The sequence below is a fragment of the Trachemys scripta genome, chromosome 9 (assembly GCF_013100865.1).
Source record: "Trachemys scripta elegans isolate TJP31775 chromosome 9, CAS_Tse_1.0, whole genome shotgun sequence".
Lineage (NCBI taxonomy): Eukaryota > Metazoa > Chordata > Testudines > Emydidae > Trachemys > Trachemys scripta.
Genome location: NC_048306.1, coordinates 28,175,072 through 28,200,407, shown reverse-complemented (window position 1 = coordinate 28,200,407; position 25,336 = coordinate 28,175,072). Strand labels below are relative to the sequence as shown.

General features: G+C 41.8%; 1 protein-coding gene across 1 annotated transcript in view; it reads left to right on the top strand.

The window, feature by feature from the left end:
* Positions 1-9,784, top strand: part of LOC117882584 (ribosomal protein S6 kinase alpha-6) — an 81,600-nt gene extending 71,816 nt beyond the window's left edge. Inside the window, exons 21-22 of the mRNA XM_034781063.1 lie at positions 173-313; positions 2,421-9,784. Of these exons, the coding sequence (XP_034636954.1) occupies positions 173-313; positions 2,421-2,546 (267 nt within the window). The 3' untranslated portion in view covers positions 2,547-9,784. The remainder of the gene's footprint in view (positions 1-172; positions 314-2,420) is intronic.
* The last annotated feature ends 15,552 nt before the right edge of the window (positions 9,785-25,336 follow it).

Genomic DNA, 25,336 nt, shown 5'->3' with positions numbered 1-25,336 from the left:
GACACAGAATGCCCCACTTCAGCTATTGATTTCCTTGTTTGGTGTGACATGTTAGATCCTTCCAGATGAATTAAATGGTTTTTTTCATGTTGTTAGTAATTAACACTAACTTTCTGGCACTTTATATTTGGATGTAACAACTTTATATGTGTTTTTTATCATTTCAATCTAGGACTTGCTATCCCATATGCTTCATGTAGATCCACATCAGCGATACACGGCAGAGCAAGTATTAAAACATTCGTGGATAGCCTGCAGGGACCAGTTGCCTCATTATCAGCTAAACAGACAAGATGCGCCACATCTAGTTAAGGTAAAACAAAAAGTCCTCCATCTCAATACGTGTGAGCTTAACACTTTTGAAAGAAAAGCAGTCTTTTTTTCTGACTCTGCTAATTATCATCTGCCTAAATTCCACTTGCAGTTTCAGCTGGATATAGGATGGCTTTTCACTTCCTGTCCTAAACTGCAGATGTGGCTTTTGGGATTTTTCAATATATATTTTTTTATTACAGAGGATGTTGGCATGGAAATAAGGACCTTGTTGAAAAGGGGTTAATCTATATTTTACTGTATGTGTTTCACTTGAAGTTGTCCTTTCCATAGTTGCTCTGTTGCCTGAGGGGGTGGTACTTGTTCCCTCCTTCCCCAGTAATGCCAGTGGAGGAGAGCCCTATGGTGGGGGTTAGAGGAAATGAGGAGGAGGGCAGTTGTTCCCAGCTTGCTCCCCTGCCCAGATAAGCCCCTCTGCCCTATTTCTGTGGAATCAGGACTTTGTAGATCACAAGGGAGTATGTGGAGTGAGAAGGGGAGTATCTACTCTGTTTGAAATTCCCCTTTAGATCCTTTTTTGTAGCATCCTTCACTGTATGCCCTTACCTTGGTTCATGACTGTTGGTTCCTTTTGGCTCCTCCAGTTGGATTCCAGAATATCCATCGCCACTAAAAACTCCAGTAGTACTAAACAGGGAAGACTGGCCATTTAGCAACTTGTGTTGCTATGAACCCTTCACCCAGTCATCCATTCTATACTGGCTCCTCACTGAATGCAGAGTTCAAAGTCTCTGTCCTTGTATTCAAATCCCCTTCTTGGGGATTGGCCCTAGTTACTTGAGAATCACCTCTGCATCCATTTTCTGCAACTGACCTCCCACTGTGTAGAACAATGAAACTGTTGAAGGTAGTTCATGAGTGCAAAAGATAGAGATTTCTCAGGAGCTGGTCCTAGACTATGGAACCAGCCACTTTCAGAGCTAAATGCTGAACACCTTTCTTAGAATTAGGATTCTCTGTCTTCACAATGCACACACTCACTCATAAACATTCAAACAAAATATTGATGAACTAATCAAGTTTTTTGTCGTAGAGGCTGAGAGAAGAGATTGTTGCTGTTCTATCTATTTTTTTAAATACTAGAGTAATAGGGGCAATACGCGTACCCAGATGGAGAATTTTCTGGAGGTTTGGCTGGTCTCTAAGGCGATGTCTGTACATCAAGCTGGAATTTACACTTCCAGCATGAGGAGACTTACCTGCACTAGCTCTGATCAAGCTAGTTTGCTAAATATAGTGTAGCTGCGGCAGCATGAACACCAAGAAGATCTAGCTACCCTGAATATGTACCTAGCATCTCAGACAGGATCATCTCAGGCTGGCTAGGGCCTCCTGGTGCTCGCAGGGCTCTCCTGAGAACCACAGCGGCAAAAGGAGCAGAATATGCAGCTCCTCTGGCATGGCTGTACTGCCCCCAGCCCTGTCCTCCGGTGGGGCTGCTGTACAAATCCCAGACAGGATTCGGGAGAGCCAGCTGCTTGCAAGGGCTGGGGGCAGTACAGCCACGCCAGAGGAGCTGCTGGCGTCGGGCCGCACAGGAGCCCCACGTTCTACTCCTTTTGCTGCAGCTGTTCTAGAGAGCCCTGCAGTTCAGAAGTCTCCAGCGCAGCAGGAGAAGGACAGAGGGCCCCCAAGTAATGTGGGATGGATCATGGGGAGGGGATGGGGAGAGCACGTGAGCCCTGGGCTGGGGGCGGGGGGGGGAGGGGTCCCCTTCCTTCCCCCCCCCTTTAGCTGGTACCCCCCCTTTGTGTCCCTCCCATGAGTGCAGGGTACTGGTAAGAAATGAATTCTACTTGCACCGCTGGCCTCATGAACATAGAGGAAATTTAATGGAAAGTGAAATAAATGTTACTGGGAAGAAGGAACAGACCAAAGGTCTATGAAGAATCCATGCTCAGAAGCCTTGAGGACCCAGGCATAAATATTAATTATCCCTTTATCAATACAAGGTTTTTACAAAAGTAATTCTGCCCTAACAAGTTCTCTGTGGCTTTTCCAGGATTCATAAAGAATTAATATTTAACATTCAGTGTTTTCATTCCCAGATAACCTTTACAATCTTTGTGGATTTCATTGTTCTCTAGGGGGCCATGGCTGCCACATATTCTGCACTGAATCACAAGACATTTCAGCCAGTCTTAGAGCCTGTCGCAGCTTCAAGTTTAGCTCAACGACGGAGCATGAAAAAGCTAACTTCAACAGACTTATAGATCCACTGGGGCACCTGAGCCAAACTGGAGCAAAGGAAAATCCAATAAGTGGCTCTATATTTGCCTGACCTGTGATCGAAAGACATATATGGTTTCCTGCTACACTACTTGAATTCTGTAAAAGTCCTTTTTTAAAAGAAAAAAATCCACAGGTTCAGGGGGATTCACACTGTGTTGTTTTACAGGCGATGTCCATGTTTATTTAACTTAAACATCAGGGTACATCACAAAGATCATAAGGTATTTCCATACACTGTCCTTTCAGAGGTTTGTTGCAAATATTCTTTACATACTGTATAGTTTTGCTGGGTTCATGAAGAAGTGGTTTAGGGGACCATTACCAATAACCAAGTTGTACGTAAAAAGTGTCATAGTGTCAGTCTTTTTACCATCAAACCCACTTGTAAAAAATCCACAAGTTCTTACTTAAATTACTTTGTAATTGGGCACTTACCAATGGACTCCATTCATTTAACTCATTGATGCTAGAGACAAGACTGACCACCTTATTGTGCCAGTGCAAAATGCATTAGTGCTAATACGGGAGTTCTACACTTGCCTGGTGCCCAGAATTAAAAAGGTTTGTGTACAAATATTAAAAAATGGTGTGCATCTGAGACATTGCACGTCATCCATAAAATTAAACCAAACAACTGGATAACAAGTGACCTTGTTTAGGGAATGGGTATCTCTAATGTCAGTGTGTATTTCTGTCTATAGCAGTGGTGGACCCACGCCGCTTCCTGCAGCTCCCATTGGCTGGAAACGGTGAACCACAGCCACTGGGAGCTGTGGGCGGCCGCGCCTGCAGACAGTCAATATAAACCAACTGTTTTGCAGCCCACCAGCGGATTACCCTGACAGGCCTCATGCAGGCCGCAGATTGCCCACCACTGGTCAATAGTCATAAGCTTGGGGAAACACCCCCTGTTTTCAACATAAAAGATCTTACTGTGTTCTGTACTGAGCTATGAAAATGATTATATTATAAGTCTTCAAGAGTGAGAGCCTGGATTGGTACTACTTTAGATAGGACATGTGATAGTAGTTCAAGTAGTCCATATGCTTTTAGTTATTTTTATCCTTCTGTAACTTGACTGAATTATGCCTTCCTATCTCATGAGGAACATAGGGACTTCACCACTGCCTTCCATCTTTTGACAGTCTCTTGCTGCAGTCTTAGCTCTTCCCGTATCATTTCGATAACTTTCTATTGTGCGTTTCCATGTAATGCTTGGTCTAGCTTGTTGCCTCTTGCCCTCGGGGTTCCAGTCCAACTCCTGTCTTATGTTACTTGGGTCTTTCCTCCATGTATGTTCTAGTCATCTTCATTTTCGTTCCATAATTTCCTGACCTATCAGTATATTTCGTCGTCCTCCAGAGTTCGATTTCCCCCCTCCTCTCCCCACCAGCCATCTGATATTAAGGATTTGTTTCAGGCAGTTGTTTATGAAAACTTGGAGGTTAGATAGTAAGGTCTTAAGTGTCCAAGTTTCAGTGTCATCTGTTAAAAATGACTTCACAATGTTGTTAAATATTCGAAATTTCATTTGAAGGGCAAGATTTCTGTTTCTTCAGATCAGCTTTAGAGTTATGAAGGCATGTCTGGTTTTCGCTATTTTGACTTTAATGTCTGTCCTACCTGTTGTACTTGATATGTGAAATATTGGACCTATTCTGTCAGGCCCAGAAAGTGTTGCTGTTTCTTGTTGTGTGTTGATTTTCAACCCTACTAATTGTGCATATGCCCAAAGATAATTTGTTTCAGCTTGCATGCCTCTCTGAGCTTAGGATAGCAAGTTGATGTCACCTGCAAAGTCTAGATCTTCTAACATTTGTGTGAAACTCCATTGTATGCTACTTGATTGTTCTGTGGTATTTCTCATTACCCAGTGTGCTACCAGTAAAAAGATCATGGGTGACATAAGGCATCCTTGTCTGCTGCTGGTAGTAAACTCAAATGGCTTAGCTCACTGATATGTATTACTGGCAGGTCATATTTTCACAGAAGTTCTGTGTGATCAGATTTCTGAGGGATTCCATAGTGGTATAGCAACTTCCATAAAGCTGTTTTATCCACTGTATCAAAGGCTGTCCATCAGTACCTGGCTATCCCTCTGTACGTGGACTATATTGCGATTCCTTTGGCAATCTTTTCTGTTGAAGAGCAGTATATTCAATGTTAGCTTATCCTGGATTGTTAGGTAAACTGATATTTCATTGTAGCATATTTGGCACATAGTTTATTAGTTTTATTTATTTAAATGTATGTAATTGCTCCTATGTTCCTTGGCACATGTACAAATATTACAAACATGGCCCTATTAAAAACCCTTTCCTTGGCTAACCACAGGTGAAGTCTGGGAAAATAAGCTTTGAAATGTGCCCTTAAAGTCAATAGGTACAGGATTTTGACCAGAGAGGGGGAGTAGATTCCACAGTTGTGGACCTCACTGAAAATATCCTGCTGTCCTCTCCCTCTCTGTTTGAATATAGGGGCATTTAGTTAAGTGCCTCAGCTCACCTGAACTACTTTGGTATATCACAGAGAGAGAGTTAGTCTGTAGTACTGCCAGGTCCCAAATGATTTTAGAGTTTTCTAAATCAAAACCAACACTTTGAATTGCACCTAGGAGTGAACTAGAACCTCAATCAATTCTCAGAGGATGTGATCAAATAAAGCATTTCATGAAGCTTTAGACACTACTACACAATTGTTCTAATATAGTAGCGTGATAAACATTTTAAATATTAGGAAAGTATACTTTGCTAAATTTGAACACATTGAGAATCATTATGACCAAAAATCAATTATTGTCCTGACTTGTCTGCTGTCATTGAATTTCTAATCCCGTAACGTTTTTATAGCAGATCATAAAATGTTAATCTGGGGGAAGGGGGGAGACTTCACATACTGAGATAATACAATGGTGTGAAGGCTTTTGGGGGGATTCTGGATAACAAAAGTAGCAGTAACTCATCCTAAAATGTGGAGGTGACTCGCTGCTTTTTTTGTTGTTGTTGGGAATACTGTAGATATGCTGCTAGTTACTACTTATTGCTGTGCAGGAGGTAGGAATTGCCTTACTGAACAATTAAGTGTTTTAAATTGGGATGCTTGTAGTATGGGATTTAATGAAGAACATGTGTACACTAGTGTGTCATGCCTGCTACTCAATTTCTTGGGTACAATAGGGTGTTGGAAATATTAGGGCCCATTTGTACCTAACTTGAGGTGCCTGTTTGAAATGCTTGAAAAGTAACAAAGAACACAGCTGCCACATGGGAAAAATACTACTTAGAAAGAATTCTGCATCTTGCATGTTCAATGCTTTTTTCATTATTAGAGACCTTTGCGTGCAATTAAGTGTACACCTCTCCATATTTCCCACCTAATATTGTAATTTCATTTGTAATATTAAAAACTGTTTCTATCAAAATTGAGATCACAAAAAATCAGACTCTGGATACAGAACAAAGAGCAAAAAGCACATTTAAAAACAAAGGTCCATTTGTAATGTAGATTTTAATGTTAAAGTAATAAAAATGCGGGAAAGAGAACATCTGAGATGCTAAGCTTAATTGTTTTCAGTTTTTTCCCTCCTAAAGTGGCAGCTGGTCTTTTTTGGTTTTATTCATGAGTGATTTAGCAGTGTTTGCATTGGTATTTTCACTTAACTTGTTCAGACCCACCGCGCAATAAGCACCTTAGAAGTATTGTGCACTAAATCAGTAATAAGCAGGCCAAGATACTTAGCATGTAATGGTATCTTCCTGGAGTGGAGGATAGGAGTTGTAAAGAGGTAAAATGTACAAAGACATGCTGATTGGTGAACATAGAATTTAGAACACTTTCTAAGTCAATCCTGCTGTTTAGATAAGAACATCACTAAGCTCTACTACAAGTGGCATTCCCAGGGCAAAAATAAGGTTTCCCTGGCTGCACCATTGGAGGGGTAATCTTTTCACAAAGACAAACTGTGTAGACAACACCTCTGTTATATTTGACACAAAACATCAGGCCTACGTGGCATGTCTCTTTCCACTTTTATTTTGGGAATAAGACACACTTATTGTAACTAGTGCAAACAAAATCCTATCTAGATGCTTAAAATTTCATCATGTCAGTTTTTCAGTATCTGTGGGTATTGCTGGAATCCAGAATAAAGTTTCACCTTCACATTTGCAGAATACCCCCCTACAGTGTTTCATGACACAATCTTCATTAATGCTCTTTTGGCGGTTGAACTGATTTTTCTCATTTTAAAGGAAAATGCCAGTTTTGCAGAACCCAGTAGTCATGGAATTTAAAAGGTAAGCAACATGAACTCCTCATGAGTAATCTGTGAATTGTTTGAAAATGAAGATAATTACAATTATTTGAGTCTTTGGTAGGGGCTATTGAAAGGTATAATTTGTGTCATGTAGATATAGCTACCACACAGTCAAAGATAGGGTTGCCAGGTGTCCAGTTTTTGGCTGGAACATCCGCCCCCTCCCACACTCTGAACCTCTCGGGACCCACCCCCCAGCCCAGAGTTCCCTCCTGCACGCCTTATTTCTGTCCCCATCCCAGAGGCTGCACCCCCAGCCACAGCCCTCACCCCTCCTGCACACCAACCCCCTGCACCAGCCCGGTGAAAATGAGTGAGTGAGGGTGGGGGAGAGCAAGCCTCAGAAAGAGGAGGGGATGGAGTGAACTGGGATGGGACTTGGAGAAGGTTTGGGGTGGGGCGGGGCCTCAGAAGGGGCGAGGCAGGGTGTTTGGTTTTGTGCGATTAGAAAGTTGGCAACCCTAAGACTGTAAACTGGTTAGCATTTTATTGTGGGTACGGACTTAAAAATAAGCTACAATACTGTAGTGAATTTTTTACTTTCATCCTTTATAAAAACAGAATGGAGAGCTACTTTATATATAGGGATTTCTGTAGTGCTAATTACCATCCTCCTAATATGATCCAACACGGGCTAATGTCTCAAATATCATTCCCCAGCAAGAAGCCTGCCAAAAGTCATAGTCTCAGTAGTGCAATTGTAATCAAAGCCTTTTTTTCTCAAATACATATTTACGTAGGGCCTGACCAGCTACCACTAAAGTAAGTGGCAAGACTCCTATTTAAGTTTGAGCTGGAGTAGGTCTGTAATAAAAGGTGTCATACCCTGTGCACTGTGAGATTGTTTCGTTGAAGTACTGGTTATTTGTAAAATGTAAACATCTGTAGTGTGCTCTTGGCCCCATTACTCAAAAGTTATGCAGTGGCACCAACAGCAGATGTTGCAGAATCAGAAGTATCTAGGGAGCTTCAGTATGGGCAGATTGTCTTAAGCCAACATGTTTTGGCTTTTGTGATCAGTTATTGAATACAGGTTTTAGTTTTTTTATGTGTTTTCCTTATGCTCAAAAGGAGAGCATTTCTTTGGCCACACTAGAAACTTGTGATGTATGTGGTTGTACAAAGGCTGTCCAATTGCTGGTAGCACAGCTGTATAGCTTAGATGTCCTGCTTAGTGTGTACTTCCAGAGAACACATCTCAAACATCTCATGGATATGAAAATGAAAGCCAACCCCACACCAGTCAGTTGTTATCTTTAGACTTCCATTTATAGAGCTGAATTATCCTTATCCTTCTCTCTTTAGCTTTGAAAAAATTAATTAAAAAAACTTGTACACTCACTGTATATTGTAAGAGTTGAAAAAATTAATTAATTGAAACATCCAATAATTAAAACAGTATTTCTAGCAAATTTTAAGATGTACTTTGACAACCATTCATTGTAGGCATCTGTTCATCAGTGCATTGTAACAGGTTGCTATAACATCAAAGTACTTAATTTCTTTTTCAGATATTACAATTAGAGGAGGGGGGAGCCTGCAAAAGATTGAGATTCAGTTGTATAAATTGTCCAAAAGTGTGGTGGTGATCCACACTTAGTCAACAGAATGAGGCTAAAATAGTCATGCAAACAGGGTTTTGTGCACTACTATAACAGTTACGTTTCTTACTCCCAGCCAAAAACTGGAAGCATGCCTGTGTTTAAGATAAATGAAAGATTTTTTTTTTTTAAGTTAATTTTCAGTGTGTTACCTCCTGTTTGATTCAATTATAGTAAAGTTGCAGGGGGGATCCTTTAGTTATATAATATCACAGGAGCAATGTATTTGACACAACAGTTGATCCACAATCACTTATGAAAGCATTCATACATGTTACCAAGTGTGTGTGTGTATAGAAGACAAATGCTGTACTTGGTTATATAACCACACACTTTTGTATTAGCAACTGTTCAATCAAGTGATTTTGGAATACTAGCTGTCCTTCTTTCCAGTGTATTTTTTTAAGAATTGCTCCCAAACGGCAATATTTTCCTGACTGTTGATAAACCTGCATATTTCTTTGTGAATATAAATAATATGGAAGTTAAATTGAGGAAAAGCAGCTGTGTGGCTAAAACTGAATAGTAGAGTAACTAGTCTTTTATTTTTATTTTTTTAAACCTTTTATAATACAAATCCTTGTCTCTTACTGGGTTTTTTCTATGTAAGAAAAACAAATTCTTTCATGAAAAGAACAATTTTGAAAGCTGTATGTAGAGGATCTTTAAACTCTAATTGGCAAGTCCCCTTATTGATAAATCTGTTTCAGAAATAATCATTCAAACTCCATTTATAGTAATCAGCAGTAATTACACCTGTTTTTGTTAGGGTACTGAAAAAAATAGCAAGAAGGTATCTCCTTTGCAGGGCAAAGTGTTTCTATAATATGTATGTTGCATTAGGCTTATGAACATTTGCTAACTATTGCATTGTCATAATTTCCCAAGCACTTTGGCATTCTTGCACTGATACTCTGATTATAGCTAAAACTGTTTGGCATGTGACTGGGCATAAATCTCAATATATGAAAGGGCATTAAAGTTAAAACAAAGCGTGCAATTCAATTATATGCTATCTGAGGTACTTCAAAGATGAACTATACAAAAGGTCCCCGTTGTCAGATATTGTAACTATCGTTCCTTCTCTAAACATATTGTGGATTTTGTATCATATTGTATTTATTTCATTTTTTAAAAGATGTTTTCTTTAAAGCTCTGTATATATTGACATTAAAGTTTGCATTGTACTACATTCTTCTCCTTGTAAGGCTGAATCCAGTAGTGCATTATACAGTATGTATTTTTTCTTTTACACTATGCTGCTAAATATTACTCACCTTGAATTACAACATGCCAAAGACGACTTAGAAATTGTATTTATTTTTGTTACAAGCATTGTGAATAATTATAGAGGGACAGTTTTAAATAGCTGGGAGTTCCTTGGGTACTAGGGGGAAAAGTGCAAATTTATTCTTTATAACTGACCTAATGTGATCTTGTGTGATTCAGAAACTTTCCGAGCCCATTTTAAACTTTTTTTAAAAAGCAGTGAGCCAACTTTCATAAAATAACCTATACTGTGAATTGCATTATTTATTGAACCTTGCTATATATTTCAAGCGTAAGTCAAAAGCCCGTTGTATATTTGTAATCACAGCATAGTGTTTTAGTATGTGTATATTAAACACTTAAAAAACATACCTACACAACAGATATGAGTGAAGTATGAACTTACGGTGGATGATCCACCACTTCACATGATTTTGGTGTTTTAATTGTGGGTTTCCTGGTTGTTCAAGAAATCCTTTTTATACTCTACAGCAGGGGTAGTCAATTATTTTTTTGTCCAGGTCCAAATTTCTGGGCCCAGGTATAGTCAACGTCCAGACTCCAGAGAAAATCATTTAAAAAAAAAAAAAAAAAAAAAACCCTAATAATAAGTAAATAGATTTTGAGGTCCATTCAAAAGTGTCTGGTGGTCCAGATTTGGCCCACAGTCCACCTATTGACTACCCCTGCTCTACAGGAATAACTTTCTCACAAAGGCTTTGATCCTGCAAATACTCATGGACATACTTAACTTCAGGCATTTGAGGAGTCCCGTTGCAACTAGTGGGACCTACTCAAGTGCTGAAAGTTAAATATGGAAATCATTGTTTGCCAGATGAGGATCTAAAAACTCAAATTACAGTCCATGCCTGTGACTTCAATTTGAGTTTATTTTAAACTGAACTACCAAGGCAAACTCTTTGAAGAATTTGCCTGGCTTGTAGATGAGAGCCATTATTGCAGTAACAATTACAGTTAAAATATTCACATAATAGTGGATACACTGAATACCACAGTGTAAATTAATATTTCACATCATAAAACAAGAATATTAAATATTTGACTTACGGGCACATGCAGTGTAGTTGTAGCCGTGTCAGTTCCAGGATATTAGAGATACAAGGTGGGTGAGGTACTATCTTTTACTGGACCAACTTCTGTTGGTGAGAGTCACACAGAGCTCTTCTTCTGTTCTAGGAAAGGTACTGGGAGCATCATAGCTAAATGCAAGGCGGAGCAGATTGTTTAGCATAAGTAGTTAGCACATTTTGTAAGAGACCATTCAAGGTAGAGTGGCCTGTTACCACCTCTGCAAAAACAGGGTCAGGCTTTTTCTACACTACCACTTTTGTCTGAGGGGTGTTTTTTTTTCACACCCCTGACCAATGTAAGTTTCACCGGCAAAAGTGCTGGTGTGGACAGCACTATCTCAACAGGGGTAGTTCGATTATACTGGCAGGAGAGCTCTCTCCTGCCAGCAAAGAGTGGCTACCCAGGAGACCTTACAACGGTACAGCTGTGCCATTGTAAACTCCATAGTGTAGACATAGCCTTAGTGCAGTGGTTTGCAAACTTTTTAGGCTGCATACCCCTTTCCAAATAATGTAGTCTACTGCATACCCCCATCTGAGACAGGCAGAGGCAACATGCATGTATGGGGGGAGGGGCACATGGGCACGCAGTGATGGAACAATTTGTATAGTGGGGTTGCTGAAAGCCATTGAACAAAACTGTAAACCCTGTGTATGATGGAAAACCACTTTAAGTCAGGGAGTGCTGCCACACCCCTAGCACCCTTGGGGTCATGGACCCCCAGATTTCTGCCTTCCATTTAGCAACAGCCTCTAGAGGTTTTCAAACGGGGGTGTGCCCCTTAGGAGGCCATGGAGGAAGATCAGGGAGTGAGCAGTGACGCCAGATGGTTCGGGTCAGCCCTGAATGGCGAGGCTCAGGCCAGCCCTGTGCAGTGAAGCTTGTGGAGGGAGTGCTACCTCTATTCCCTGACTCACCTTAGTGGGCCACCCAGCCTGTGTGGGGCTCGGGGGCAGGGGGGTCACCCAGACAGGTCCCATTTACTTTTTAAAATATTCAAAAAACCCATGAATGCTAACATACATAGCATGCTTTTGCAGTACAAAATTTCTGTCCCTTTTTGACAGCTGGGACACCTTTTGGCAACTAAATCTTCATCAGTTTGATGTTATATCAGTGATTTATTATGGGATGCAACAATAGCCATTTCAGATTATTTTAGTGTCTCTAGCACAATTGTGATTGCCCTGCAGGTCAATGTGTTGGAGTGACTGCTACCACACCGTCTTCCAGATATCCATTGATTGGAAAGAGGAGAGATGTATCTTCCCATTCCCTCCAGCACATAGCACTAAGTGATGACAGGTAATGTACATATCCTGCCAAAGTGCCTACAGAGCTGCCAGTCCACTGCCCTGAAGAGCTTTCCAGTACTCCTGGGGTTGGGATTTCGGAGAATTTCATCATGTCCATGAATTTAATGTTTTTGGATTGCAATGGTATTCCCTGGCACCTCATTCTCCAGGCTTAGCAAAGCATTTCTTCAGTCACTAGCAAGAAAGGAAATGGCATAACCAATGCTGAGGGATAAAGATGCTGCTCCCAGACTATGCTCTTGGTTGCAATAAAACTGATTCTTTCATGTCCCCGGATTTTTATATTACCACTAAGGGCTCAACTTAAGTCTGCTTTCACTGACCGTGTTCACCAGCTATAAACCAGGTTGCCCAGCCACACGAGCAAGGTAGTGCAGGCACAGCTCTCCTGTTCTTGGTTGATATCTGAGGGCATGTCTACATTACCTGCTGGATTGACGAGCTGGGGTCTAGTTTAGATGCAATAAATCGACCCCCAAGCATTCTCCTGTCGACTCCGGTACTCCACCTGGGTGAGAGGTGCTGGCGGAGTCGACGGGAGAGCATCAGCCGTCGACTTACCGCAGTGAGGACACCATGGGAAGTATAAGTACATCGACTTCAGCTACAGTATTCACGTAGCTGAAATTTCATAACTTAGATCGATTCCCCTCCCCCCTTGTGTAGACCAGGCCTGGGACTCCAGCAATGCATTGTTCTCCTTTTGTGGAGGGAGAAAAGGCGTTTCTCATTAAATAGATTTGCAGAGCTCTCCAGGGTGCTTCGATTGGCCTGCACGCCTCCTTAGCATCTGGAAAGTGCTCTGTACGCTTCCAGATACCTCAGAAGTGGTTGCTGAAGAAGCAGCTTCCCCACACTGGTCCCCATAATAGTGAGGAGAGATGGACTCTAACTGATAAGTCCCAGGAAGCATGTAGGATCCCCTGCTTTAGCTCAAGGTGAAAAGTCCAGCTCTATTCAGATCTGTCCCTACGACCTCCCTGGGCTGCTGCTTACCATCACTTTTTACCACGCTGCTTCCCCACTCTCAATCTAGGTTCTCCCTTTTCCTGGGGCCAGGACTCACAGGGCTCCTCATGGAATCCCCAATAAATCTCAAACCAAAAGTACAATTTAACCTCTGCCCTTCTTGGGCTTGACCTGTTACTACTCAACTTCCCCTTACACAGTTCCTCAGTTAAATGTCTTTCAGTTCTCTCTCCTAAGAAGTTCCTGCTCTTTTATTAGGGCTCACCACCAGTGCTTGCTCCACCCCAGTGGCTGCTCCTGGTTAGTCTTGGCCTTTTGCCAGACTTCCCTGCTCCAGCAAGGATCTCCCTGGGCCTTCCTCATAGATCCTGCTGACTTCTCCAGTGCCAGGAGAGGGACTGTAGATCTCCTTCCCTTTCTTTGCCACAGCACCTTCTGCTCCACATGTCCTGCCTTTAAAGAAACCATCCAGGTCCTTCCCCAGCTGACCTTCATCTTTAAATCTGGCCTACCCTCCAGGTGCAGCCAGCTAGCATAATTGGCCTGTGAGGCCCCATTAACCTATTTATTGACCATGTGGGTTTAAAATCCCTCTAGCAATTTGAGGTTCATGAGCACTCCAGCAGGAACAACTTGGAATTCTCCCTGTCCTGTGCCACCTACTGCACAGCAGCTCCTAGATGTTCATGTACCAGAAATAATCCAGGCAAGTTGATCCACACCATAAGGCCGCCTTGTTCTCCACAGTGGACTTTAATGGTAGGATGTCAGGATTATTATTATTTATTTGACAGCTCAGGCAGTTGTCCATTAATGCAGACACCCAGGACAGGGTTTAAGCAATTCTGGCCAAAGTGACAGTTGGTAAGAATGCTCCAGTCTTCAGAAGGGCATGATTATTGCAACTGTTATTTAGCAATGAAGCTACCTGCCCTGAAATACTCAGCCTAGCTTTTTGAAATGCAGAAGCCCTTCCCCATATGATGGTTCTGCAATTGTCCATTTTCAGGCTTCCTGTTTTCCAAAGTAACTCATGTTGGAGTGCTCTATGCTCTTGTGGTGAGGGGACCAGGGGCTGGTTAGTCATAGATTCCAAGGTTGAAGGGGCCATTGTGATCATCTGGTCTGACTTGCTGGATAGCACAGACCATAGGCCTTAATTACTGTTTTGAACTAGAACATATCAAGGCTTGATTTTAAAGTTACCAATGATAGAGAATCCACCACAATCTTTGGTAAGTTGTTCCAATGCTTAATTACCCTGACTGTTTATATATTCCTTATTTCCAGTCTGAATTTATCTAGTTTGAACTTCCAGACACTGGATTTTTTTATACCTTGCCCATTATCAAATATTTGTTCCCTAAGTAGGGACCTGTAAACTATGATCAAGGATGGCCTACATTCTTCCTACATGTATACATTTACGTCTGCCCATATTAAAATGCATATTCTTTGCTTGTGCCTTGCTTTCCAAATGATCCAGATTGCTCTATCAGTGATGTGTCCTCTTCGTTCTTTACCACTCCCCCAATCTTTGTGTCATCTGCAAACTTTAACAGGGGTGATTTTTGTTTTCTTCCAGGTCATTGATAAAAATGTTAAATAGTATAGGGCCAAGAACCAATTATTGCAGGACCCCATTAGAAACACACCTGGTGGATGATAATTCCCTGTTTACAATTAAGCAAATTTTAATCCATTTAATATGTTCCATATTATTTTTGTGTCATTATAGTTTTTAATCAAAATGTCATGTGGTACCAAGTCCAGTGATTTACAGAAGTGTTATAAACACTCTTATCTTTATCAGCAAAACTTGTAATATCTAAAAAGGATATCAAGGTAGTTGGACAGGCCCTATTTTCCATAAGCCCAAGTTGGTTAGCATTAATTATATTCTTTAATGCTGCATCAGCTACTCTTTTTGCCCAAGATCTGTATCAGGCTGTCAGATCTATAATTACCTGAGTCATCCCATTTACTCTTTAAACATTAGTTCCTAAATCCTCATCTGTGTGCCTGAGTATCCCCTCTTCCCTCAGGTTCCTGAGCCTTCAGGAGGCAGGAATTAACTTCAAGAACAAATACCACACTCAACAATCTAACACACACATGAATAGAGACAAGCCCTCTGTTAATATTAGGGATAGATTGGGGGTGGAGGTGGATCTACAAGGAGTCAGACACATACCCCAGCAGTCATGCAATATGTGCAGACCCCAACACCCCAATGTACAGATTAACACAAACAGTTTCAGCCCCAGTCTCTTAGTCCCACGTGGTTCCTTCCAAGTTCCAACCCTTGCGGCAGTCACTGTTGGTTGGGTACAGTGTGAACTTGGAGGTGGAGGGGTCTTGGTCTCTGCTGCATGGTTGATGCCTATAGACTAACCATTGTTTCTAATTATTTAAATAGGTTATTTTGGCTTTTAATGTAAGGTGGAGGGCTGTGAAGCCTACACTCAGGGCATATATATGGAGGCACTGAACATGCAGTAATCTGGTACTGGTCACATGCATGGTCAGTGCATAATCTACACAATGGGCTAGGGCCATTAAAAGTCTGGTTGGTGGTGCAGCAGGGCTTGTAGGCTCCCTGCCAGGCTCTGCACAGCTCCTGGGAAGCGAGCAGCATGTCCCCCCAGCTCAGGGGTGCCCAGGGGGGCATCGCATGCTGCCCCTGCCCTAAGCGCTGGCTTCGCAGATCCCTTTGGCCAGGAACTGCAACCAATTAGAGCTGTGGGGGCAGTGCCTGTGTGCGTGGGCAGCATGCAGTCCCCTGGCTGCCTCTCACCTAGGAGCCAGAGGAATATGACGCCACCTGTCAGGAGCCACCTGAGGTAAATGTCACCCAGAGCCAGCACCCCTCAACCCCTCCTGCACCCCAATCCCTTGCCCCATCTCAGAACCCCCTCAGCCCCACCGAAACTCCCTCTTGGAGCCTGCACTCCAAACCCCTCATCTCTGGCCCCACCTTAGAGTCCATACTCTAACCCCCAGAGCCAGTCTGGAGCCCCCTCCCACTGAACCCCTTGGCCCCATTCCCCTGGCCAGAGCCCCCTCCTATGCCCCAAGGTCCTCATCCCTGGCCCCCTCCCCAGATCCCGCACCCCCAGCCAGAGCCCTCCCATATCCCTGCCCCAGCCTGGTGAAAATGAGCAAGGGTGGGGGAGAAGGAGCGGGGAACGGAGTGGGCAGAGGCAGGGCAAGGGTGTTCGGTTTTCTGCGATTAGAAAGTTGGCAACCCTACAATGGACACAGCTCTACCAATGCTGCTCAGTTTGAAACTGCACCCCACTCCTGCGGGCCCCTCCTTAATGATGTCTGCTGAACAGATATGGATAAACATCCACTGAGGACTAGGATGAGCCCACACAATGCACTTTCACTAGATTCACTAATTTTGTGTGTGGGGGGGGGGGTAAACAAATGCTAATGGAACAGGAGTACTTGTGGCACCTTAGAGACTAACACATTTATTTGAGCATAAGCTTTCGTGGGCTACAGCCCACTTCATCGGATCATGTAGTGGAAAATACAGTAGGAAGATATAGATCTATATATATCTAGATATCTAGAGATATAGATATATACAGAGAACACGAAACAATGGGTGTTACCATACACACTATAAGGAGAGTGATCAGTTAAGGTGAGCTTTTATCAGCAGGAGAGAAAAAGAACTGTTTGTAGTGGTAATGAAAATGGCCCATTTCATTGTATGAGTTTGATAGCCTTGGTGACCAAGGCCCTCTAGCCACAGAACTGTTTATAGTGCAAGGAGTAGCAATACTGCCTTACCCTCCCACTTGTTTATGTTGTCCTGGTGCCCAGTGGTTAAAGTGCCCCAGGTCTCAGTCCTTGGAAATAAAGTTTGTAAAAAGCAAGTTGGGCTGCTGAGCGGTGCATGTTTTTAGTAGCACCTGAGGGAACATCCTCTTGGATTGGCTTTTTTTCTCCACACTTGCCAGCTTCCTGAGGAAGAGCAACCAATCAGGGCTGCTGCAGGAAGCAGGCAAAGCCTTCTTCCCTTCCTCTCAGGAACCAACACACCATTCTCATTGGAAAGAGTGTGGGGAGTCCAACAGCTCAGGGTGGCTCCACTCCCTCTGTGTCCCTCCCTGCAACATCCAACCTGGGAATGGGGAAAGGAACCCTGCTGCAGCCTGTCCCCAACCTGAGAGGGAGTGGGGTGAAGAACCCTGGGAGCTGCAGGAGGAGTAGAGAGGTGAGGCTGGACAGGGCAGAATTGTTATGGGGCTAGAAAGCAGGATAGATTTGGGTGTTGGGGCAGAATTGCTGGACCAAGGGTATGGGCAGATGTGGGGTTGATGGCAGACCTCCTACACACACACTTTTCAGACCACTTTAAGCTCTGCCGGTGCCCCACCTACAGGAAATGACAGTGATCTAAAATTTCATGATATACCCTGCAGCTCCCCATAGGCCATGGTAGGGCAAGGAGACCCCTGCACCTCTGAGCCCCCATGGGTGGTGGTGGCCCCTTCCCATTTTATCATGGATATTTTTAGTTAAAAGTCAAGGACAGGTCACAGTTTCCATGAATTTGTCTTTATTGCCCATGGCCTGTCTATGACTTTTACTAAAAATATCCATGACAAAATCTTAGCCTTACGCATTGGGGTTCTGTTAATCCTATCTAGATTTGACCCAGCAACCAAAACATGAAAGACTCCTTTTAATTTAATCTGCTCAAATCTGAAGCAGGGTTTTTAGCTATGAAAATCAAGTGCATTTACCAACTGCACCACTTAACAGCCACTACTCAGGGCCCTGTTGTCAGAGAATGCTGACGAAGGACATCCCCTGTCCTTAGAATGCTATTCTCAAAGCTCTCCCTTTATTCCTTTCCCGCTGTACTTCTCCTTTTGGCCATTAGATGGTGCCATTACCTAAATTAAACTAATGGTACTGTCAAAGCAGTGCTACATAGCATGACCGGAGTACAAGGCGTGTGCTTCATTTACTAGACTGAAAACTCAGGCAGTTAATCTTGCCTCTTTACCACTGAGTGATCAGACCGAGATTTTACAAACCTTTCTATTTCATTAAATAGATTTTAATTTGTAATAATTATTAAAGTCAGTTTACAATTAAATGCTAAATACTGAAATTCAATTTTTTAATTCAATTTTTACCCCTAACCATTTTGTGGACAAACCTTTGTCTATAATCATGGCAAAGCATGCTACTGGGACATAGCTGTGAAGGTGTGTTGACAAACCAGGCAAACTATCTTTTTGTCAGCCTCCATGAGTCATAGCAAATTTCTTGTATCTTTCCTGGATCCCATAGAACCTTCCTAGGTCTTTTCCCTGACCTCTCAGTATCTCATCACCTGTCCTTCAAAGGGCAAGTAATGTCTTCTGGCTAGCCTACCGCCTTCTCCAGCATGCACTTTAAGGAAAGGTTGCCAGAACAGTATGTGTCATCTGGACAGAAGGCTGCTTCTTCCTGCAGCATGGAACTATTTCTAGTTATGTTGTAGGTCTGTGGAAGAATGAGGCCATATTTCCAATGTTGGTGTATGTTTGCATGATTCCTCTTTGTTTTAAACACGCTTCTAAGATATTAATATCAACCTTATGTAAGCCTATGGCCAAAAGCTCCAGAGGGGAAAGAGCGTTCTACGTCCTCTATTGCTGAAAAGTGCTGCCATAGACCGCTTCATTTGCCTAGGCTACCACCCACAAGTCCTGAAGTGACCCTTGGGACGTTACCATAACCAAACATGATCTTAGATTTGGAGGAGGAGGGGGGGTAGTGGGATTCTTACCTTGTGGTAATGAGATCATTTCCAAGCAGTAAGGACTGTGCTCAAGGTTTCTAAATGCTCTTGGTTCCCTGCTGATGAAAATGTTGCTGCCAGAGATAACTCTCAGCTGAGTGGCCTCCAATAAGGCCCAGCCTACCCAGAACTTAAAGAAAGCTGAATTGCTGAGCTAGTTCAGGTGGTGATGCCTCCATGACCGAGTAAGCAGCTCCTTTAGGACTGGAGACAGACCCATAAAAAGACACGTGGACTATTGCTATTAGCTGATTCAAACTGTGAGTGCAGTTTCATGGATGGATGAAGTGGTGTAGCCAAGGGACTATCCCCTGTGGGATTCTTGCCAGTGGAGGAGAAGGGAGTTAGATGAACTACTGCCAAAGTTACCAAAAGGGGGTGATGGTATTTTACTCTCTTTGCATATATGTACTGTTGCTGTATTTCCCCAAGTTTGACTGTGTTCCATTGCCCCTAACAAATTTCCTTGTTTGTACCCTGTCTTGGAGGGCTTGTGAGTGTGCAAGATCTGCCTGTTAAGGGTATCCAGGGATGGTGTATTTAGTTTGCCCTGATTACTGAGTGAGAGGTCGAGCCTGTTTAGTTATTTGCTGAGAAGGACCATTTTTGCTGCTGTTGACCACCTTTCAGAAGAGTTTTATGTTTGGAGACTCCTCCAGGATCCTCTAGGTTAGTGTCCCTCACAAGCATTTTCTGAGTAATTCTTCGATGTGGGAAAGCAACATATTTGTGTTATGTTTTAGTTACATCAATGGCATCACAGCAGTCTACAGGTTGTGGTTTGGTGCAAAGGGGTGTGTATTGACCCCCAAAACACCCCTTTTGGTAACAGTGACCACTGAAGCCTATGGTCAGTGCTCAGTTAAGACCAGCAATGGAGTGCCTGGAGCAATGTGTGAGGGCTTGAGGTTAGGAGGGAGGATAAGGCCTAGGCAGCTTTATGTGAACTGCTTGGTCCCTGTAGAGAGATGTTTATGGAAGATTGTGATTTGGAGAAGCTCCCTCCTCTAGGACTGTGTCGTGAGTGTGGAAATTTGGTGCTATGCCCTGGAGGTGGGGGTTGGGAACACCGCATGGCTCTGTGCAGTAGTTCAGCCAAGATGCTTTCCAGTTTGCTTTATTAAAGTTTTCTTTTCTCACTCACTGGCTTTTTATTTAATGAACCCCAAGATTGTTACAGTCTCCAGTGAAATAGCTATGGAAGATGGCTTGTGGAAGCCAGTCCTCACAAGTCAGCCCCCCCGCTTCAAAGGATGAATTTTTAGACAAGATGTCAGCCTTCTTGGCAAAAGTCTATGGCTGACGTGCAGGGCTTGTTAGACCCTTATCCTCCAGCCCTTCCCCTGCACACTGCTGTGACATTTGATGTGTGGACCAAGGCCCAGGGGCAAGCATTAGAGAAGCCTGTACAGCCCCATCTAGAGTCAGCCCCACATCAGAAGTTAAAATGAAGAAGGATTTAATGCCTAGCTAGAATGGGCCATTGAAATTACACAGGAGTGGCTGTTAGTACGGGTTAGGTCTTGTGCAACAATTGTTGCACATCAGCTCAGTGCAAACTAAGTCCCCCATGTGGATAAGCCGTGAAGAGGGAGTCTCAGGGCCTGGCCTTATATGTGGGCTGCTCCTGGAAAATCAGTAGGGCTCCAGATTTGTCATTGATGTTCCAACTGTCATTGCTACTGTTCCTTAGCAAATTAAACCAAGTAATCTACAGAAAATGTAGACAAACAAGTACTTAATTTGGAAGAGCAAATGCCCCAAATATGGTCTCAATTACAGAAACCAAATAATGTGGGATTTGCGTCTTCATTTCTATTGGACTTTAAAGCAAAACTGAGACAGATATTGTATCTCTATACTCTACTGATTGCATCATAAATCCATGTGGTCCTCATTGAGACTGGGCAAGAGTTCCTGGCACAAACCGACTGTCATATTTACCTTGAGCTGCCGAGAGTGGTGCCCAAAACATGCAGTTTGTATCCTCAACAATATGTTTATCGTTCTAGCCCATCTTTAACAACCTGATCAAGATACCTGAGGGTTTGTTACAAGTACTACCATGTGGGTGTTGTGTGCAGAGGCAAAAAAGTTCACCACCATTAATATCAAGCATTCTTTAACTAATTTCCCCACACACCAAACTGAAAACAAACCCTATAGCAATCTTGTTAAATTTTCATGCATCTCATAAAAATGATCATATTTTTAGCTGGCCAAAATAATTAATTTAAATGCACTGGAAACGGCAATCAGTGATGAAATATACCACCAGAAGGGTACATTTTGGAACATTAGTAACATAATTGAAAGTTCCTAGCAAACTACTGACAAAGGCAATATAAACTTGGCTTCAAATTAATTAATGCAAATAAACATATTAAACGCTACAGGCCAAATTAATATTTAAAAATTCTTCGTTTATTACGGTGCTTAATTTTCTTACTTAAACATATTGTGAGCTATAGGCAGATAAGAATTTAATTTTTAAGGTAGTTTAATGAGTTATAAAGCATGTTTCAAATAGAATGGACTATCTAATAAATCCCCAAAGTGATTAAGCCTCATATATTTCAGCTGGGCTCCATGTGGGTGCAGCAATTTGCCTGTGTGCATTCAGATGCAGGATCAAGACTGTAGTGTGCTTGGATGGTGTGAGGGGCAGTGCTTATTCAGTTTAACTACTCCTCTGATATTTTAAAAATAAAACTAGTTCTTATGTTTAAATGCTAACTTCTGAGAGCAAACTAAAGTGAACCCAGAAAAGTAAGTCTATAACAGGTAAATATTTAATGTATTGACAATTATGCTGAGTGAATTTTGGGTTGGTGAGATGTACCTGCTTGAAGTCTGTCATCAAGAAAACTTCAGATGCAATTTTTTTTGTTATGACTAGAATTGGGCTTGAGCTGTTTAGGTCCAGATCCAAACTCCCTCAAACTTCACAAGTATTCCGATCTGGAGTTTTGGTTTGTCCTATTATAGAGACAGGATGAAGTGTAGATACTGTTGCCTGAAAGTTTGGAGAGTATTTCGAGATTTCATTTGGGCTCATTAACTGGAGCAGAATTTGAACTGGGGACATAGAGAGAAAAGGCTTTGTTCTCTATTACCTGAGCCAGGCAGAGCCCAAATCATGGTTTATTAATACAATTATGCATCTGCCTTTGAGAAATATTGGAGTTTAATAAAGATTAGTTTGTCAAGTGATGACTCTGACATTAAGTGTTATTGTGGGTGAAAGAATCAATGAAAATAGGTTTAGTGGTGGGGTTAGAAATAAATGCAGTGTAATGAAATGAGAAATGGTCTGATTTCTTTGTTTTTTAGTGCAGGAGTGGAAAACAAAGTCCCTGTAGGTAGGGGAAACATCTGAGTGACTTGTTGATTACTATGTAAAAGTGTGGTGATTTGTGGACTTGATGGGACAAAATAGAATGTGTTTGTATGAAGGGTAATTGTGGTTTAACATGCAGATGCAAATTAAAAAAGACATAGTAGGGGCTAGAGCTGTAGGACATTAGACACCCATCTCAAGTAATGAAAACTTATGTCTGGTAATACCCCCTCTCTGCCTTTTGGGTGATTCACTCCATTACTTGCTGCTGATCTGCTTCCTCTTGGTTCTCCGATAAACTGTTCGTTTATTAAAAGTAGTTTCCTATGTAGCTCTTGCAGTGCACCATCCCCTTTCCACAGGGCATCCATAGCTGAAATGAAAGGACTTTTCACGAGATTTCATGTACATTTAAATACCACTGGTGGCTTTACTTCATCACCAGAGCTGTTGCTGCTACCAATTTATACCTTCTTTTTTTTAGGTCTGTCTCTACTAGAAATGTTTCTAAATTGTAGAATAGTCAAATATAAAACAGAAATTTAACTCATAATTATTGTATTAAATTATTCCCTAATCCCATTACCTAGGGATACACTAAGTCTTGAGCATGTATATCTTGGGGATGACCTCATTATCTGGATAATGCCAACATGTGCAAAAAGACACAAAGACAAGGATTTGGGGGGAAGATTTTCTGTTGTGTAGTTGAAGATTCCTCACAAGGGAGGGTCAGAGTTTAGGAGTCTTGTGGATGGAATGCCTTTTAAGAAGATTGGATGCGGAAAGGCCCAGCAGTTAGAAACAGGTGATGTACCTGTTTTAGAAAAAGCAGTCTGGTGCCTGACGATTGTATGGTGAAAGTATAATGCTCTTGTAATGGAAAGCATCCGTGATACCAACTGGGTAGGCTTAAATATAAATGAACATGTTGTGATGTTCAGACTAAAGTAACCCTGTTTTAATAAACAACATAGTGAGGAACACCCTAACTCAATGGTTATAAATGATCAGGCACTCTTCTGTAATCAAAAATGTTGAAGAACCAAATGGGCTCTGAGGGAGATAGAGTTCTGGAACTAGGGAGTTGGATTTTCATTTTTGATTTTACTATTCTTGTACTAAAAGAGTAATCTCCATGAATGCAGAAATGACGTTATCATTGTTGGTCATAAGCCAGAGCTGACGCATTATTTCCCACGTTCTTGAACTGACACAGCATTTCTGCAATATGTTCTCTGTAAATGTAACTGAATGCAAGTGCTGAAGCATGCATTAGTCTGAACAACTTTTTTGTAAAAGTAGCATAAAAATGTGGAATGAAAGTAACAGCACAGAATGACATAAATTAAGAGTTTAGCTTACTACATTAGGGTTAAAATATACTTTTGAGTGTTCTGAACATTTGCACTGAAATGTATTTAATGAACAATGGATGTTGCAACCCAAACTTATATGGCAAGGTACTATCAAGGGTCCCCCTGAAGAATGCAGCACAGGTTCCATTTACTGTTCCCTTCCTTTGTTCCACAAGGTCATTTAAAAAGTTAATATATTTTAATTGGACACGGTTAGTATTTTTTTCTTACATTAAATATAATCAATTGGATCGTGGAACAAAAAATTGAGTAAAATATATACAAAGCATCTGTCAGATGCAGTTTAGTTCAGATACCAGTGTGGTCACTGTACTTAGATTTGTGTCAAAGTCATGACATTTCTGCTTGCCACAATGGTTCAGTTGGGAGGCCTTTGTGGTGGTGATATTGGATTCCTCAGCAACATTTGACATGGTTGATGGTTGCACTACCAAGTGGAGGGTATATTAAGTAGGTCTAGAATAGTACAACTGATTTTGGCTGTATCTGACAGAACATCCATCCCAGTGACACTGAATCAATTCTCATTGGCCTCTGCTGTGATCAAGTGTACACTCCCCATACTGCATTTCCCTGAGGTGCCTTTGGGAAAGCTATACCGTGGGTTACATTTGCTGTATACATATTACACGGCTCAATATTTCTCTGATCTAGCAAACTTGTATTATGGTATGAAGCAGGTGACGTTTTCCTTGGCTGCTTGAGCTTTGCTGAGGAGTTAAAATTTCAGTTTGTGTCAGGCCAGGAGCTAATTTAAAATCCGATGTCTGGTGTGGTCAGGGCTCCTGGCTTATTTTTACCACTTTAATAGAAACTAGATAATGGCAAACACCTGTGGCATCAAGTTTGGTATACTCTGTATTGGGCTAACTGGGAAACTGGGTTCATGCCTTCTGCAGATCACAATAGTAAGATTATTATTGGGAATGAACAAATAAGATGCTACCTACCCACTCTTCCGTGATTTTCTCTGGCTGCCTGTTGCTGTTCAGGGTGTTAGTTTTAACATTTAAAAACCTCTCAATGGACAATCATGTTGAGCTTCAGACACCTTATAGCTCATCTTCCCTTTTAAGGTCAGAGAAGCAATGTTCCTGTGTTCGTTTATGCATTTCTGAATATGTGGCATGCCCCCCGTCCTTTTGAAAATGTCCTGGATTTGGTCTCTTGATAGCATTCAGCATAGTACTGAAATTGCTTTTCATTATGTCATTTTGTCCTATTAACGTTTTTCTATTTAAGTGTTTTAACTGTCTTCTCGTCTTTATACATACATTATTTAAAATAACCTACATGTAAACAATTTTCTGCAAAAAGGAGTCACTTCTTTATAGCGTGTACAGTAAAAATCAGTTAATTTATGGAGTGTGCAGTAAGTGTCTCTGCTTTATAAGACAACCAAAGGAAATTTCCTTGTCCCAAGCAGCTAATGACTTAACTAGGATGAAAACATACACCAGATAACAGGGCAAAATCAAGAGATGATAGCAGTGCAGGAAGGTTTTATCAAAGAAGTGGGATTTAAGGAGGGTGTTTGGCTGAAAGCATCAAGCTTGCCAAATAAAATGAACTAATTAATATTATCACTGTTATTATTTAAAAGAACTGCAGTCACTGTAAAGATCAAATCAAATTCCGCTTAGCCCAAGCATTCAGTTTCCTTGTGGGATAGGCTATT